The sequence below is a fragment of the Saimiri boliviensis genome, chromosome 6 (assembly GCF_048565385.1).
Source record: "Saimiri boliviensis isolate mSaiBol1 chromosome 6, mSaiBol1.pri, whole genome shotgun sequence".
NCBI lineage: Eukaryota > Metazoa > Chordata > Mammalia > Primates > Cebidae > Saimiri > Saimiri boliviensis.
This window is the reverse complement of record NC_133454.1, coordinates 59129106-59144522: the sequence shown is the minus strand read 5'-3', so window position 1 is coordinate 59144522 and position 15417 is coordinate 59129106. Positions and strand designations below refer to the sequence as shown.

The following is a 15417-nucleotide window of genomic DNA, read 5'->3' as shown; positions in this document are numbered from 1 at the left end:
CCCAGCCACTGGGTAGCTATTTTCTCAAAATACATGGCAGATCTCTGCACCGAATGCTGGCTAAGCCAAAGAATAAACAAATCCTTTTATTTCTCTGAGATGAGAGCTATCAACTTCCCCTCTCACCCTCTCCTTCTGCCGGCCAGATCCATCTGTCCCATGGCCCTCTCCCTGTGGGATAAGCAGTGTCTGTCCGTATCTTCCTGACCACAGCTCTGGCCAGCTCTTATTCCCCCCAGAAGGCACTGCGGAGGGAAGCCAGCAGGTGAGGAACAGGAGCACATGGCCTGTCCACACCTCCCCCAGAAGCTCCCGGCCAGCTCTCCATGTTGCATCGTGCCACTAATTCATTACTCTGCCCTCCTTTCTCCAAGTTAGAGGGCCCTGAATAAGTCTTGCTGGACAAGGGGACTCCCATCAGCCTCAACCCAGCCCCTCCCTCCAGCCCACCCCAGGGCCACCCCTCCGTGATCCAGAGCTCAGCTCAAGCAGTGCTACTGTAGAGAAGAGAAAAGGCCAGGGAGGGAAAAGAAGGTGGCATCTCTGCAGCATGATGTCACACTGGTTGCTTTCGGATCCCCAGAACAGAAAACAGAAGCAAACAACATGGACTCCGGATTTAGTCTGCCTTGAAAGGTTTGTGTTCTTGGCAGCTCTGAACAGCCTGCGTCAGCTGGGAAAAGCACACGACCAGAAAGACAGGTCCTCGCCACAGCCCCCAGGGCACCATCCTGACCCCAGGACAGAGCCACCTCTTACAAAAAAATCCCACGAGAAAACAAAGATAGACTCACACACACACACACACACACACACACACACACACACATATAACACACACACACACAAGCGTCAGCACGAGTTAGCACTAACCTGGAAGCCATTAGGTAGGAACGGTAGCAGAGTGCAGTGCAGAGAGGAACTCATTCATTCATGCATTGGGCAGTGGGGGGCGGGGGCGGGGAGCGGGGGCCCTGAGGAGGCTGGAGGGCACTCACCTCCATGACCATCCCAAAGCCCTGTTTCTAACGGGGGAGGGAACTCAGGCCAGGGCTCTCAGAAGCTGGTGGCGCTTCTTTGCTGTGCTGTTTCACACCGCTGTGGAATTTTAAGCATGACTCCCCTTTATTTCCCTCTCCCCCACCTCCCTCTGCGGCTGTTATTTGGTGTGGTCGTGCAGCCTTTCAGAAGTCCCTCTCTCCCTCGCCCTGGCTCCCTTTCTCTCTCTCCCTCCGACTCCCTCACAGACAGCTGTTCTGAGCTCAGGCACGCACGCGCACAGGCGCACAGACACACTCAGACGCGCATCCCTCTTGCGCGCAGACACGCACACGCGCAAACACGCACACGCACCGCCTGCCGGTTTACATAATGCAACTCTTTGGTGCAGTCAGCTTGCCGGCGCTCAATTATTCATGCCGGCGCGCAGGACAGAGCCGCTGGGTCTGCGGGGGGGTTATTTCCTCTTCACCCCTAATCCGACAAAATACAAGACCATGTTCCCAGGAGACTCTGCTCCCTTCGCTGCCACCAATTATTTCCCAGGTACTGCCCACTAGGTCGAGCTGTATCAAGGAGGTGATACTAAATAGAAACAGGTGCCTGGTTCTAAAGAGAGTCGTGCATCCTTCAGAGGATGACAGCTGCTCTCACGGCCTGCGCCCTAGGGGTAGAAGAGAGGAGGCCAGCACTGAGACCATAATGTGCAAGAAAAGATGGCCGAGGGCCTCTTCAGTGTAGCAGCTCCCAGACTTCCAGGATGCTCGCCTCTGGGAAGGTCAGGCTCTTACAGATGGCAAGAGTAACACTCAGGGAAAACACTTATATTCGTGACAAAGGAGAGTCACCTGAGTCTTCTAATTCTAAGCTGTGCCTTTTTTTTCTCTCTGTCCATTCACGGAAATGCAGTATTAGTACTCAGACAGCCCCCAGAGGAATGTTCTGGCAGTGCGAGGTTTTCTATTCAGCAACAATATTAATAATATTTCAAAAGTCATTCATGGCTGACAAAGCATTTTGCTCACATTCAATCATTTCATTCCCACCACAATCACCTAAATAGGTCTTACTGACCTGTTTAGTGGATCTGGAGGCTGAGTTCTGGGAAAGTGAAGGTTCCATGCAAGAAAGAGGAGGAGCTGGGAATCCATATCACCTGCCTCTAGATCCATGTTTGGATCTGTTTGATCCTCACACCCCAACTGTTTGACAACCACTGTCATCTCTTGAGGGATACAGCACAAAACCGACAACACTAATAATGATGATGGTTAGCTCAGCGCTTGTGAAACTTTAATCCCCTGAGAATCTTCTTTACCCACAGATTCTGATGGAGCAGGTCTAGGGGACCACCCAAGTCAGCCTTTCTAACATACCCCAGGCGACGCCCACGTTGCTATTCCAGGACCACCCTGAACAGCAAAGCGTTGGCTTATGCATTTTCATGCTCTGAATCTTCCAAAAGGATAGTGTTGTCTGTCTACCACAGTGGCATAGGAAAACATGCTGAAGGTGAATAGTAATTATAATCCATTGATGTCACCTGCATCCTGCTCAAACTCATGCTGAGAGCTAATATTTCTTGGGCATCTGGTGGCAAAAAGTCTCATTCTGGGAGGGCCAGCCCCTGCAGGCTCATCATGAAAAATCTTTCCAAGATCGCTTCTGTCTGTAGCCTGTTGATAGAACAGCGGCCTCATAGTATATGGGAAGCAGATGGGTCTGGGCTGTCTGGCACTACCTCAGTTACCTAGAGGAATCCCAGCTCCAAAGAAAAGTATATTGGCAATGCCCTGATCCTCCTTGTCTGGCTCAAGTCCCACCTCTTCTGAAATGCCTAGCTGGCTCTTCGAGGTTAATCCACAGAAAGATCTTGGACTTGAGTCAGATTTGGAACCAAAGCTGAGCTGCGCTGCTTGCTGGTCACCTACCTACTCTCATCTCAGACTCAGTTTCTTCATCTGGTAATGCTAATATGACATATTTGAAAAGATCATGAAGTCAGGAAAAGGCATGTGAAAGCACCCAAGAACAGTGGGTACCTCCCCATGCCCCTGCCCCTGCCCTTCTAGTACACATTTAGAACTTAATTGCAGATTCTGTTGTCCTCTGTTGGTTTTGCATCCCTGAGAAGATGGTAGGCTGTTTTTTCTTTCATGTCCCTCCAGCATGTAGGGGTACTGGGTACACGTATATTCAGTAAATATCTTTAGGTAGCTATACCTGTAATCTCAGCACTTTGGGAAGTCAAGGGAGGCAGGATCACTTGAGCTCAGGAGTTTGAGACCAGCCTGGCCAACATGGTGAAACTCCATCTCTACTAAAAATAAAAAATTAGCTGGGCATGGTGGTGCACGCTTGTAATCCCAGCTACTGTGAGGCTGAGGCAGGAGAATCTCTTGAACCCGGGAGGTGGAGGTTGCAGTGAGCTCAGATTTCGACACTGCACCCCAGCATGGGGGAAAAAGCGAGACTCTGTATTAAAAAAAAAAAAAAATTGCACTGAATGTCCTTTCCTCCATTAAGGCACAGACACAGGGGTTAGTGGAGTCAGACGGCCAGCAACCTAGTCCTGGCTTCCCTACTCACTCACTGCGTAACTATGAACAAGTGCTAATTTTGGGAGACTTTCCTTCTTCCACTACAAAATATACAGCTGTATATTGGCTTACATGGTTAGTATTGTCATGGTTTATATTGAAAACAAGGGGTTAAAACGGTATGTCAGGGACAAGGCAAATATGACTTCAAATGTTAGTCCTATCAATTAGTTCTTCTGTGCCCTTTGAAAAGTTAGCTTCACCAAGTTTCAGATATTTCAACCTTCAGTCACAAAAATAACACTCTTAATGGATAGTGTGAGGATTAAACGATGTAAATGCATGCAACCTACTTCTCACTGCATCTGACACAAAGTATGTATCTGTCCGATAAATTAAAGCTATTATAATCAATATTGGTCAGAAGCAGTAGCTATTGTTGAAAAACACAATGAAAGATATCATCTAGTGGTGAGACAGATATTCAGAAACTTTGAGTTTGAAGACAAGAAAAATCTCAGTTCCTTAAGATGCATGAAGTATGTGCTGGGATTTCCTCAGTCACCAAAATGTTCTTTGCCTGCTGCCCCCAAAATGGACTTCATTTAATAATAGAAAAGTTACAAAACAAGCAAATCAGAGAATCTGGACTGTGTCTCCTATTACAGAATACGGCCTTTCATGATGAGAAGCTCTTCTCTTGAGCTACAATAAAACCAAAATTATTCTGATGATAGCAAAAGAGTACCATCTATATGCAATGCAATTTGCTAAACCTCTGACAAGAATTATTTTATTTTATTGTAACGACAGTATAAAAAATGGATAATAATTACTATTCCCATTTTTCAGATGACAAAACTAAAAGGCAGAGAGTTTAATAACTTGCCTATAGTACATAGTTATTAAAGAGCAAAGTTTGTATCTGAAACCCGATCTGCCTTACCCGACTGAGTCCTACTCTGAACCATTATATTGTGTGTGAAAAGAAGGTGCTACTGACATACCATTAGGAAGGCATGGGCCCTTTTTTTCCTAACAGTATTTATAAATTCACATGGAGGCACTCATACTTTCTGCCCTTGTCCTTCTTGAAAGTATAGCACAAACTCTGGGATGGCCATCTGATCCAAGAGCAGGTACATGCTGCAATCCTAACAAAACCAACGGGCGTTCCACAAATGGAACTTAGGCTCCAGACTCAATCTCCACGCTTTCACTGCTATTTGGTGCCTAAATTCCCAAGTTGCTTTTCTGTAAATGAATTTAGGAAATTGAGGTAAAAGTGGGTACCTTTTTCTTAATTAAACCTTTCCATCAGAGATACAGAAAACTGACACTATCTTCTATTTTTATAAGGAAAAGAAGTGTCTGAGAGTCCTGTGCAGTGTCCAAAGCACATTCCAGAGACCACCCTGGAGGAATCAGGGCTAAGAAAGAGAAGTTAAGGTACACCTGCAAATCCAACTGAACCAATCCATTCAACCCAGACGTGATCGATCACGCTTTATATAAAGAGGGTCAGTGTCTACACAGTATTTTATTCACTTCCAGTGTTTAATGACTTTTGTTGACTGGCATCGGAGATGTTGACAATAAAGGCTAAGATCTTACATCTCTGAATCCCTCTTGCATCCTAATAAAACGAAATTGAAAAACTTTTACAGAGTAGCACTCCAGTTTATGTGAATCTGAATTTAAACCTGAATCTGAATTGTGGAGAATCATAGGCAAAAGCAAACCTCATTTTTTAAAAACTATCATTCAAATCACAAGTGCTTTTCTGAAGCACAGATATCTAGGGGATTTCTGAAGTGTGTGGGATACAAAGAATAAAAGAAACAGATCTACGAGTTACTGAGAATTCACCATTGCAAGCACAGTGATAAGTGTTTTTATGCCTTTTATCCTTTTATAAAACTTCCATCAGACTGGGCACAGTGGCTCATGCCTGTAATCTCAGCACTTTGGGAGGCTGAGTCGGGTGGATCACCTGAGGCCAGGAGTTCAAGACCAGCCTTGCCAACATGGTGAAACCCCGTCTCTAATAAAAATACAAAAATTAGCCAGGTATAGTGGTGGGCACCTGTAACGTCATTAAAAAAATTATTTTATCAAACTTACGAGAAAACTGAGTATCAGAAACTATGCTTACCTATGATCCCAGTTATTACTAAAAATCCATCTTTTCAGCCAGGCACAGTGGCTCACACCTGTAATCTCAGCACTTTGGGAAACTGAGGCAGGGATCACCTGAGGTCAGGAGTTTGCGACCAGCCTGGCCGATACAGTGAGAACCCATCTCTACTAAAAATACAAAAAATTAGCCAGATGTAGTGGCAGGCACCTGTAATCCCAGCTACTTTGGAGGCTGAGGCAAGAAAATTGCTTAAACCTGGGAGGTGGGGGTTTCAGTGAGCTAAGATGGCACCACTGCATCCCAGCTTGGGCAACAGAGTGAGCCTCTGTCTCAAAAGCATAAAATAAAATAAAATAAAATTCATCTTTTCACCATACCATGCTACTTCCATATATAAACATCTACTAGGCAAAAGGCACTTGTTATAATATTGCATTTAATCCTCAAAACAACGCTGCAAGCTAAGCTCCATTGTTCCTACTCAGGCTATGTATCCATTTTTTGCCCCTCAGCTGCAAATCTACCCTCTTTTCCCTGCCTTGTGATGCTGGAGCTGTACCCTGTCAACTTTTCTTCTTTGCCAGTTGGCACAATTTTATAGCTTGTCAGGAGAGGGCGCTAGAGAGACAGTAGACGGGATTGCCCTTCTTAGTTCTGGTGCTTTTCTGCAGAAGTCACTGGCCTCCCAGTGAGTTTCACTGATAACCTAATGGGCAGTGTCCAATTTGTGTACCCCAGTCCCCAGAACCTCTAGAACCTTCTGTGTCATACTTTAGGCCATGGCCACACCACCTCCAATAAGTTCTGAATTTTGGCCTTGGGTTTTGAGGAGGTGCAGGGAGCCTTCATAGAAGTTTGTTCCTTCAGTGAGTATTTGGCTCAATCCTAGGAGCTGCCTCCTACATCTGTTATAATAAGAGGCATCTGATACACCTCCATTCTTCAGAGACCTTTGCATGCTTTTACTTGTTAACGATTCTTTTTTCTTTCTTTCTTGAGACAGGGTCTCCCTCTGTTGCCCGGCTGGAGTGTAGTGATAGAATCTCAGTTCACTGCCGCCTCAACCTCCTGGGCTCCATCGGTCCCTCCCACCTCAGCCTCTGGAATAGCTGGGGCTACAGGAACACACCACCATGTCTGTCATTCTTTTTTTTCTTTTTGTAAAGATGGAATCTCCTTATGTTGTCCAGGCCGGACTCAAACTCCTGGGCTCAAGCGGTCTTCCCACCTTAGCCACCCAAAGTGCTGGAATTATATACATGAGCCACTGCACCCAGCCAATGATTCTCAATAGTAAATTTTCCCTGTTCAAATTATTGGTGTGGTTTCTGTCTTACAGGACCCTCACTGTTATACTATAAGGATGAGCAAAAAGAAGCTCAGATGAGTAGGACATTATCCCTTCCTCAAGTTATTCCTCCAATAAAATGACTGAAAGCATTTAAAGTATACTCTGAGCCAGGCAGAGATTTTATACATTTCATATGTATTCCTTCCTTTTATCCATTGACCCTATTTTGTGGAAAAGGAAACTGAGGCATCTCAGTGACTAAATAATTTTCCCAGATCACATACAGAGGAAACAGAGAAACCAGGATTTGTCTCCAAGACAATTTGTCTCCAAGATTCTGCAGTGCTGCCCCAATCAAATGGCTGCCCTCAGACTGAGAGGGACAAGGAAACAGAGGGTATATAGACAGTCTTTCAGGAAGTTCAGAAGAGGAAAAAAGTTAGATTGTTAGCCAAAGAGGTCCACATTTAACCAAAGGTCTTTTGTTTGTTTGTTTGTTTGTTTGTTTTTTGAGACGGAGTCTCGCTCTTGTTACCCAGGCTGGAGTGCAATGGCGCAATCTCGGCTCACCGCAACCTCCGCCTCCTGGGTTCAGGCAATTCTCCTGCCTCAGCCTCCTGAGCAGCTGGGATTACAGGCACACACCACCATGCCCAGCTAATTTTTTGTGTTTTTAGTAGAGACGGAGTTTCACCATGTTGACCAGGATGGTCTCGATCTCCTGACCCCGCGATCCACCCGCCTCGGCCTCCCAAAGTGCTGGGATTACAGGCTTGAGCCACTGCGCCCGGCCCTAACCAAAGTTATTTTTTAATGGGAGGGGTCGTTAAAGATCTTTTACCTCAGTCCTTGAATTATAAACGAGCTGGTATACACTGGCTGTCAGGTACTCTAGAGACCCTATTAAATAACTCTTTCCTGAATTAATGCTTAGGATATAGTCTGTGCATTATGAGCCATTAGTGCAAGAGAATTGATGTTCCACAGATGTCCACTCTGCCCTCTCTGAGTTCCCCAACTCAGAATCTAATCCATGGAAGCTAGGTCGGGGGTGTTCAAATGCATATATTGATTGCCTCTGACCCAGCTGTAACCCAAGACCTCTCATTAATACTGCATCTCTCACATGAGGAGCAGTGATGTCTACATAATTAAAACCTAAAGCAAGAAATGGCCAGAAGGTTGAAGGGTGAGGAAGCTGAGAATTCAGATGGCTCCAACACAACATTCACCTTCAGCAGCCAACACTGCCACTCAATTAGGTACCCACCCTTCAAGTCAAATTGTATCATGTACACACGGATACGTAGGTATGAAAGCCTTCCCTGGAACAAAATGCAGCCCAGCAGGATAAAAATACTTACCCCTTAGCCCACTGGAAACAGAACTTACTAGGGTTAGGGCTCCTTCTACACATTAGTTAAATCCCATTTCACCATGCACACCAATTCTTTTTTCCAATTTTCTTTTAATCTTATCCAAATGTAATAATTGGATCCTGCGGATTACCTTTTTCTTTTCTAAATGTTCACTACAACCAATTCTACATTTTCAGCCAGCATCAACTACAAATCCACCAAATGATCTATACTAGTGGTTTCTAAACTTTGCTGCACTTCAGAATCATCCGAGAGTTTTTACATAACCAACTAAACAAGAATGTCTGGGGTGGGAGTCAGGAATCAGAGTTTTTGAAGGATCTCCAAGTGATTGAAATGTGTGGCAATGTTTAGGAATCATTGGTCTATACTATTTCAACCTAATTCTCTAGTAATTTAGTACTGAAATAACTTTAGAAAACATAGACTAGTGATCTATATTTTCTAGATATTAAAAATTTCTTTAATCCAAGGTATCTTTCCTCTCATTTAATAATTTCCCACATAAAAAGAGCTAACACTCATTGGGAAGGTACTGCCAGGCCTTGTTCAAGGTACTTTATGAAGGGCACACTGGGTCATATCTCTTTTAATCTTATTTAGTCTAATTTCATGGAAGAGAAAATTGTATCAAAGAGATTATGAGCCCATCTGCAACTTTATTCAGTATACCAAGATACTAAGATACCTAGAGAAACAGACAAATTTAGAATGCTCAAATCCTCCCATGTTACCTTTTCCTTGATCTTTGGGTTTTAATGCAACCCGATTACATTTACTATAATCTTTTGGTTTTGAAAATCGTTGTCTTTAAAAGAGAAGACAGGCTGGGCACAGTGGCTCACGCCTGTAATCCCAGCACTTTGAGATCAGGAGTTCAACAACAGCCTGGCCAACATGATGACACCCGGTCTCTACTTAAAACACAAAAAGTAGCCGGGCGTGGTGGCTCAAGCCTGTAATCCCAGAACTTTGGGAGGCCGAGGCGGATGGATCACGAGGTCAAGAGATCGAGACCATCCTGGTCAACATGGTGAAACCCCTTCTCTACTAAAAATACAAAAAATTAGCTGGGTATGGTGGCTTGTGCCTGTAATCCCAGCTCCTCAGGAGGCTGAGGCAGGAAAATTGCCTGAACCCAGGAGGCGGAGGTTGCGGTGAGCCGAGATCGCGCCATTGCACTCCAGCCTGGGTAACAAGAGCGAAACTCCGTCTCAAAAAAAAAAAAAAAAAAAAAAAAAAAAAAAAAAAAAAAACACACACACACACACAAAGTAGCTGGGCGTGGTGGTGCACACCTGTAATCCCAGCTGCTTGGGAGGCTGAGGCAGGAGAATCGGAGGCTGCAGTGAACCGAGATTGCGCCACTGCACTCCAGCCTGGGAAACAGAGTGAGACTCCATCTCCAAAAAATAAAATTAAAAAAAAAGAGAGAGAGAGAGAAGACAACTTTGTATAGGTAAATTTGATGATATTCTGGGATACACTAAAAAGAAAAAGAAATCCTCCTTTTTCTAGATTTTCAGAATTAGAGTATTCAGCGACCACAAGCAAGAATCTACAGGATTGTGACTCTAAAGTGTCCAAAGGAGAACACAAAGAGCCCATGTGTGAGCGGGACATTCAGCCTCGTATGTGGAAAGCACTGGCAAGGAAATGGATTTGATTCCTGGGAAGGAAAAAATTGGGATCGGGGAAAACAAGGATAAATAATCTGTAGTCATGATTCTACAGAAGTCAGTGGAGTAGGAGCATATATATAGAACCCAGGAGCTGCAGAGAGGCATAGGGAAATGAAAGTGAAAAATTGAGAAGGTTGATGAGTGGAACTGCTCAAGGGCAGAACTCAGAGTCTCATCTACTGGGGAATGTCCTAAGGCAAGCTGTCCTCTTTATAGGCAACCATAACTGCCCAAGCAGGAAGGCCATGAACGAAGAAACTACCAAGAGGTGGCTGCAAATGGGGCTGGGGACCTTTAAAACATGGACATGGATCTCATTTGCCTTAATTACACAAATTAGAGTAATTTAATTTGCCCATAATCCCAGGTTTACCATGGAAAGAGACTAAATAATCACATATACAACGAAGTCCTATGTTCTTTCCACCACCACAAGCCACCAAGTTTTGAACACGGTTTGCCCTAGCTACCCTCTGACCTTCCACACGTGACTGTACCTCAGTAGAAGTCCCTTCTATCAGGGGAAGACGACACCTGCTTTATAAAAGGCTGACTGTGAGAATGAACAGATGTCAGGCAAAGCACAACATCCTAGAGTCCCAGTCAAGGATGTAATATAGAGGTTTCACCTGAGCATCATACTCCTTTCCAGAATGAAGTACTCATCGCCCCAGCTGCCTGGAATAATAGCTGCTGATGGGTCACAGCTGAGTCCCTCTTTGGGCACTGCCTCGGATTAAAGAAAGCAGCCTCACCTACGAAAATGCCCCTCCCTGAGGACAGACTGCATCCAATGACTAGTCCAGGAGAAGATACAAAAACCTGCCCTTTGCCTCAATTTGGGATAACCCTGCAGAGCAATCTTAGCCCTAGAATTTTTCACGGAATTGGCTAAAGCCTCTTTCAGGTGCATGAGAGTTGAACTTCTCCCTTGGCCCAATCCTAATTCCCTCACTTGCGTATAGCTTTGCTCCTAATAGCACTTCCCAACAAAACTCCTGCAGGCAAATCTCTCTCCAAGTATTTTGCAGAGTCCCTTTCAACCTATGACATGTACTAATTACCACCAAGAATGTGTGCGAACAGGAGACAAGACACATTGCTAGAGTTCAAGAGAAAGTCCCAACTGAGGCTCAGGGAATTCGGTACCACCCTGGAATTTCTAGACAGTCCTGGCCCCTGGGACAGGCCGCTAACCATGATCTGGCTTCCACTCCTCTGCCTACTCTAGGAAATTAGGAGACACTAAGCCCCTCTCCAAATCACCTCTTTGCAGAGGTAACTGACCTTTTCTTAATCCTGGATTAAGGTCTTAAAGAGGGATGTCTGCTTGCTGAATGCCCCAGTTAAGATGCTGACATGTTGTCCTTAAAAACAGATCTTGAGTCCTTCCTGCCACTGGCCCTAGGCTTGAGCCACATGACCATCCCCTCCACCTTCCTCCACCCCAAGCCCACTCTTCCTTTAAACCAGAGACAACCAGCTGGCTTTGCCAGTTAACAGGGCTCACGACATGAAAACACTATTGCTATGTCCCTGCACCGCACTGGGAGCTAATGAGAAAGAGAACGGCAGAGTGAGTGTGCATGAGAGAGCATGTGTCAGTGTGTAGGTGTGTCTGAGTGTGAGTGTGCATGTGTGAGTCTGGGCGGAAGGAGATCATTATGAGTTCATTGTGAGTTAGAAACCAAAGGAGTCAAGACAAGGGCCCAGGGCTGCTGTCACCTCCTGGGCCCCATCCTCATGCCCACATGTCTCAAGAGGTTGATAAATGGGCTCAGTCAGGACACAACACCCGGGGAAAGCAAAGCACAGAATTCATTTTCAAGCATCGAATCCAGCTCTTCTTTAATTCAGCCTGGACTCTCCAGAAGGCAACCAGGAGCACTTGCATGCAGTTACTCAGAGAATTTCCCCTATTTCTCTTTCCATGGCACAGAGGTATAGATTCCAGGAAGTGCTGTCTGGTGCCTGGCTTTCTGCAGTTGTGCCCATGCTGCTTTGAGAGGTTGCCAGGTCCTGTCTGAGTGTACCTACGATGTGGATTATTCACATCTATGGGCATCTTTTCTTGGTGCCCATTTTTCCCACACATGTCCAGCCATGACAGTCAGTCTGCTCAGTCACTCTCCCCCAGGGCAGCACTGGGCTGCTCATGCATTTGTTTCCAGACAGGCCTTTTCCTGGCTAGGGATGCGATATACACTTGACGTTCAAAGAGGAGGATTCTGGCTAAAGGAGGAGTTACTGACATGCTGCAATCCGAAACCCGCTTTGTAAGACAGCATCTGCATTCATGGGCTATGAGCAGTCACATGGCATGATATTGAAGCATGCCCACGGCTGTAGCTCACCCTTTCTCTGGGCCTCAGTTTCCTCACCTGTTATAAGGAGGAGTTGGTCTAAGATGACTTAGATGACCCCCTATGTCCTTTCCTGCCCTAAAGGTCCACAATCATTCTCTATTTCACACCTCTCCAAGTGTTCAGAAGCTGCAGAAAAGTTGGGCTCTGTGGCCACAGGAAGTGAAAGAGAAGGCAGCCATGCTGACCACAGCAGATGGGACCTGCAACCCAGCTGTGCACTGTGCACTGCCAAACCCTGCCCTGTTTCTATTTTCTCTCTTCTGACCATTCCATTGCCTCCAACTACTATCTCTCCTCTCTCTACCCCAGCTTCTTCCTACCTCTTTAGAGAAGAACAGCTACACTGCCATGAGGGGACGGGGGTGGGGGCTGTTCTGGGCAGATGGGAGGCGCTCTCTCTCTCTCTCTCTCTCTCTCTCTCTCTCTCTCTCTCAATGCTAAACCAATCCTCATTAAAGAGTTTTGGCCAGCTGGGCACAGTGGCTCTTGCCTGCAATCCCAGTGCTCTGGGAGGTCATGCCAGGAAGATCTCTTAAACTCAGTAGTTCGAGACCAGCCTGAGTAACATGACAAGACCCAGATTCTATTTTAAAAATTAAAAATTAGCCATATTGCTGACACATGTCCAGCTACTCTGAAAGCAGAATCACCTGAGCCCAGGAGTTCATGGCTGCAGTAAGCTGTGATCATACCACTGCACTCCAACCTGGATGACAAAGTGACTCAAATATATATAAATAAATATTTAAAATTTTTGGCAAGCCTGACTCTTCCAGTCTAAACCTAGTGGGGAATGGAAGGGAACAAGTCAGGAGAGAAGAGATCTAAAATCAAAAGTAGCCAAATGACAAGCTGTAGACACTGACTCACTCACAGGCTCAAGCTATGACATCCTGGCAGCGCCTCACCCCCCACTGCAATTTCTTCTCACATCGTTGATAACATGACTCTAACCAAAATCAAATTCCCATCCCACAGCCCACACACTATCAGTCATCCAGCCATGCACCCACCCCAGATGCTGGAGCCTGCCTGAGGTAAGGAGTACTGCAGAATAAGCCCCTGACCCCTGGCAAGGACCTGTCTTCTACAAATGCAGAAGGAATGTGAAAGTCTGGCTTCCAGCAGGTGAAGATCATAAAGCTCAGCATGGACCAAAATTACAACATGGCTGTACAAATAATTAACACGTGGGCCTTGTCAATTGAAGCAAGTGAAGGAATGTACTAATCCCACCACAGATGATGTCAGTAAGGGGCATACGTAGAAAGCATCATACTGGGCAAGGCCTATCGTTGAAAGGTAAATAAAGACAGTGTAGGTCTGGAAAGCCTGCCCTATGCAAAACTGTAAAGTAACTAGGGATGTTTAGACTAAAGGAGAGATGCCTTAAGGCAAACAGGATTTTGAATATCTCAGAAGAGGAAGACAGAGAGAAAGCAAAAGGGGAGAAAAGTCTAACATTTTTTGTTTCTTCAGAGGGAGGTTATCAGATGCATAATTGGGTTTAAAATAATAGGGAATATTCTAAGAGTTTAGGCCACTCTTACAAACATTGCAAGAGGTTTGTCCATAAGAGGTGAGCTCCTAGTCAAGAGATTGGTTTCACATCCTCATCTCAGTCCAGAGCCTCTCTATAAACCTCCCAACTCTGAGACATCAACAGTGTCTGCACAGTGTCCAATAGCAGTTGACATCAGCAAGGCCCCAGAGGAGTGAACACAGGGCCATCTGATTTTTGTACTGGGAACCACCAGGGATCTCCATCTGCTTCTATTTTATAGATCCTTCTTCTCCAGAAGAGTTGGGGTCCTCCCTCTATTATTGGTGGCCAGAAATATATCCATAGACTCACAGATCTCCAAAGTGGAAAGGCCTTTCAATCTCCCTCAGCCCAATTTCTACCCAAAGCAGGTATTACTGCTGTAGCTTCCTCCAAAGAGAAGGCGATAGGGGTAGGAAGGAAAAGAAACCATGAGATCTCTTCCATTTACCACCGAAAAGAGTGGATTGATACTTTTAACCAAGTAACCAAATCCTTCTCCCAAGGCCAGTTGACAAGTTGTGTCTCTCAATCCACTGAGGCCCTGCTCCTACTGATCATTCTGGGTTCAGAGCTGCCAAAGGTATCCAAACTCCCACCAAGAACAGAAATGGCCCTGTGCAGCTTCCTGGAAGTCTTGTGAAATATGCACAAGTGGGAGGGAGTGGATGCTAGGAAAGCTCTGCCCACTGCTGGGTCCCTGTATGCTGACATTTGTAGTCAAGATGGAAAACATCCACAGACCCGCCCTGGAGGACTGGCTGGTTTTCTTCTAAATAATCTAACATTTGACTCACCCAGAACCCTGATATCAGGATCTGTAAAATACCATTGTCTGCTTGTAGCATTAGAATTCTCTACTCGAGCAATGGCCCTTTTCCAGCCTTGATTACTCCCAGACCTCACTGAGGAAGGGGGGCAGATGGAAGCCAGGCAGCTCAGTCCTTCCAGGTTGGCCATCTCTCCCAACTTCCACCCACCTCATGACATGTTCATAAGCAGCTGGACAAATGGGGCTCCTGAATAGTGAATACAAAGAGAAATTAAAGAGTATAAGAAGAAAAAGAAACCCTGAGCTGGATACTAGATGTGCAGTCTTACAGCATCATTTTCAGAAAAGTAGTAGTTGAGCAAAACCAAGAAGTTATAATAAAAACTTGGATGCATGCTGAACCGTGGTGACCATTTTGGCTCAACAGAATTCCCGAGGGTAATGCCTCCCACATAATCCTGGTTACACACACCCCGACCCCCCACAGAGACTTCTGTCCATCCTCCTTCCCTGAGGTCAGAAGACTGTGCAGAGGGTTAAATTTAACTCAGGGGACTGAGTTGGGCGTGGGTAGTAATTATAATACCTTGTATTTATGTCTAGCTATTCCTGGCCTGCAGCTTGTTTTCCTTCAATTCCCTCCAAAGAGATCAGTGAGCCTCATGGATGTGGCTTCTGGGCCCTCCTGGGACAGCCTGGCCAGTG

At 45.6% G+C, this 15417-nt stretch overlaps 1 protein-coding gene across 16 annotated transcripts in view; it reads right to left on the bottom strand.

The window, feature by feature from the left end:
* GRAMD1B (GRAM domain containing 1B) overlaps positions 1-15417 on the bottom strand; it is a 269620-nt gene that overhangs the window by 62328 nt on the left and 191875 nt on the right. Inside the window, exon 1 of one of the 16 annotated variants that reach the window (XM_074400758.1) lies at positions 999-9510. The exons of 14 other annotated variants lie outside the window; for them this stretch is intronic. Coding sequence is in view for 1 of the 2 variants with exons in the window: in XM_074400757.1 (XP_074256858.1) it covers positions 874-884 (11 nt within the window). In the remaining variant the exon portion in view is untranslated. One more of the 16 variants, XM_074400757.1, reaches the window with a different exon arrangement.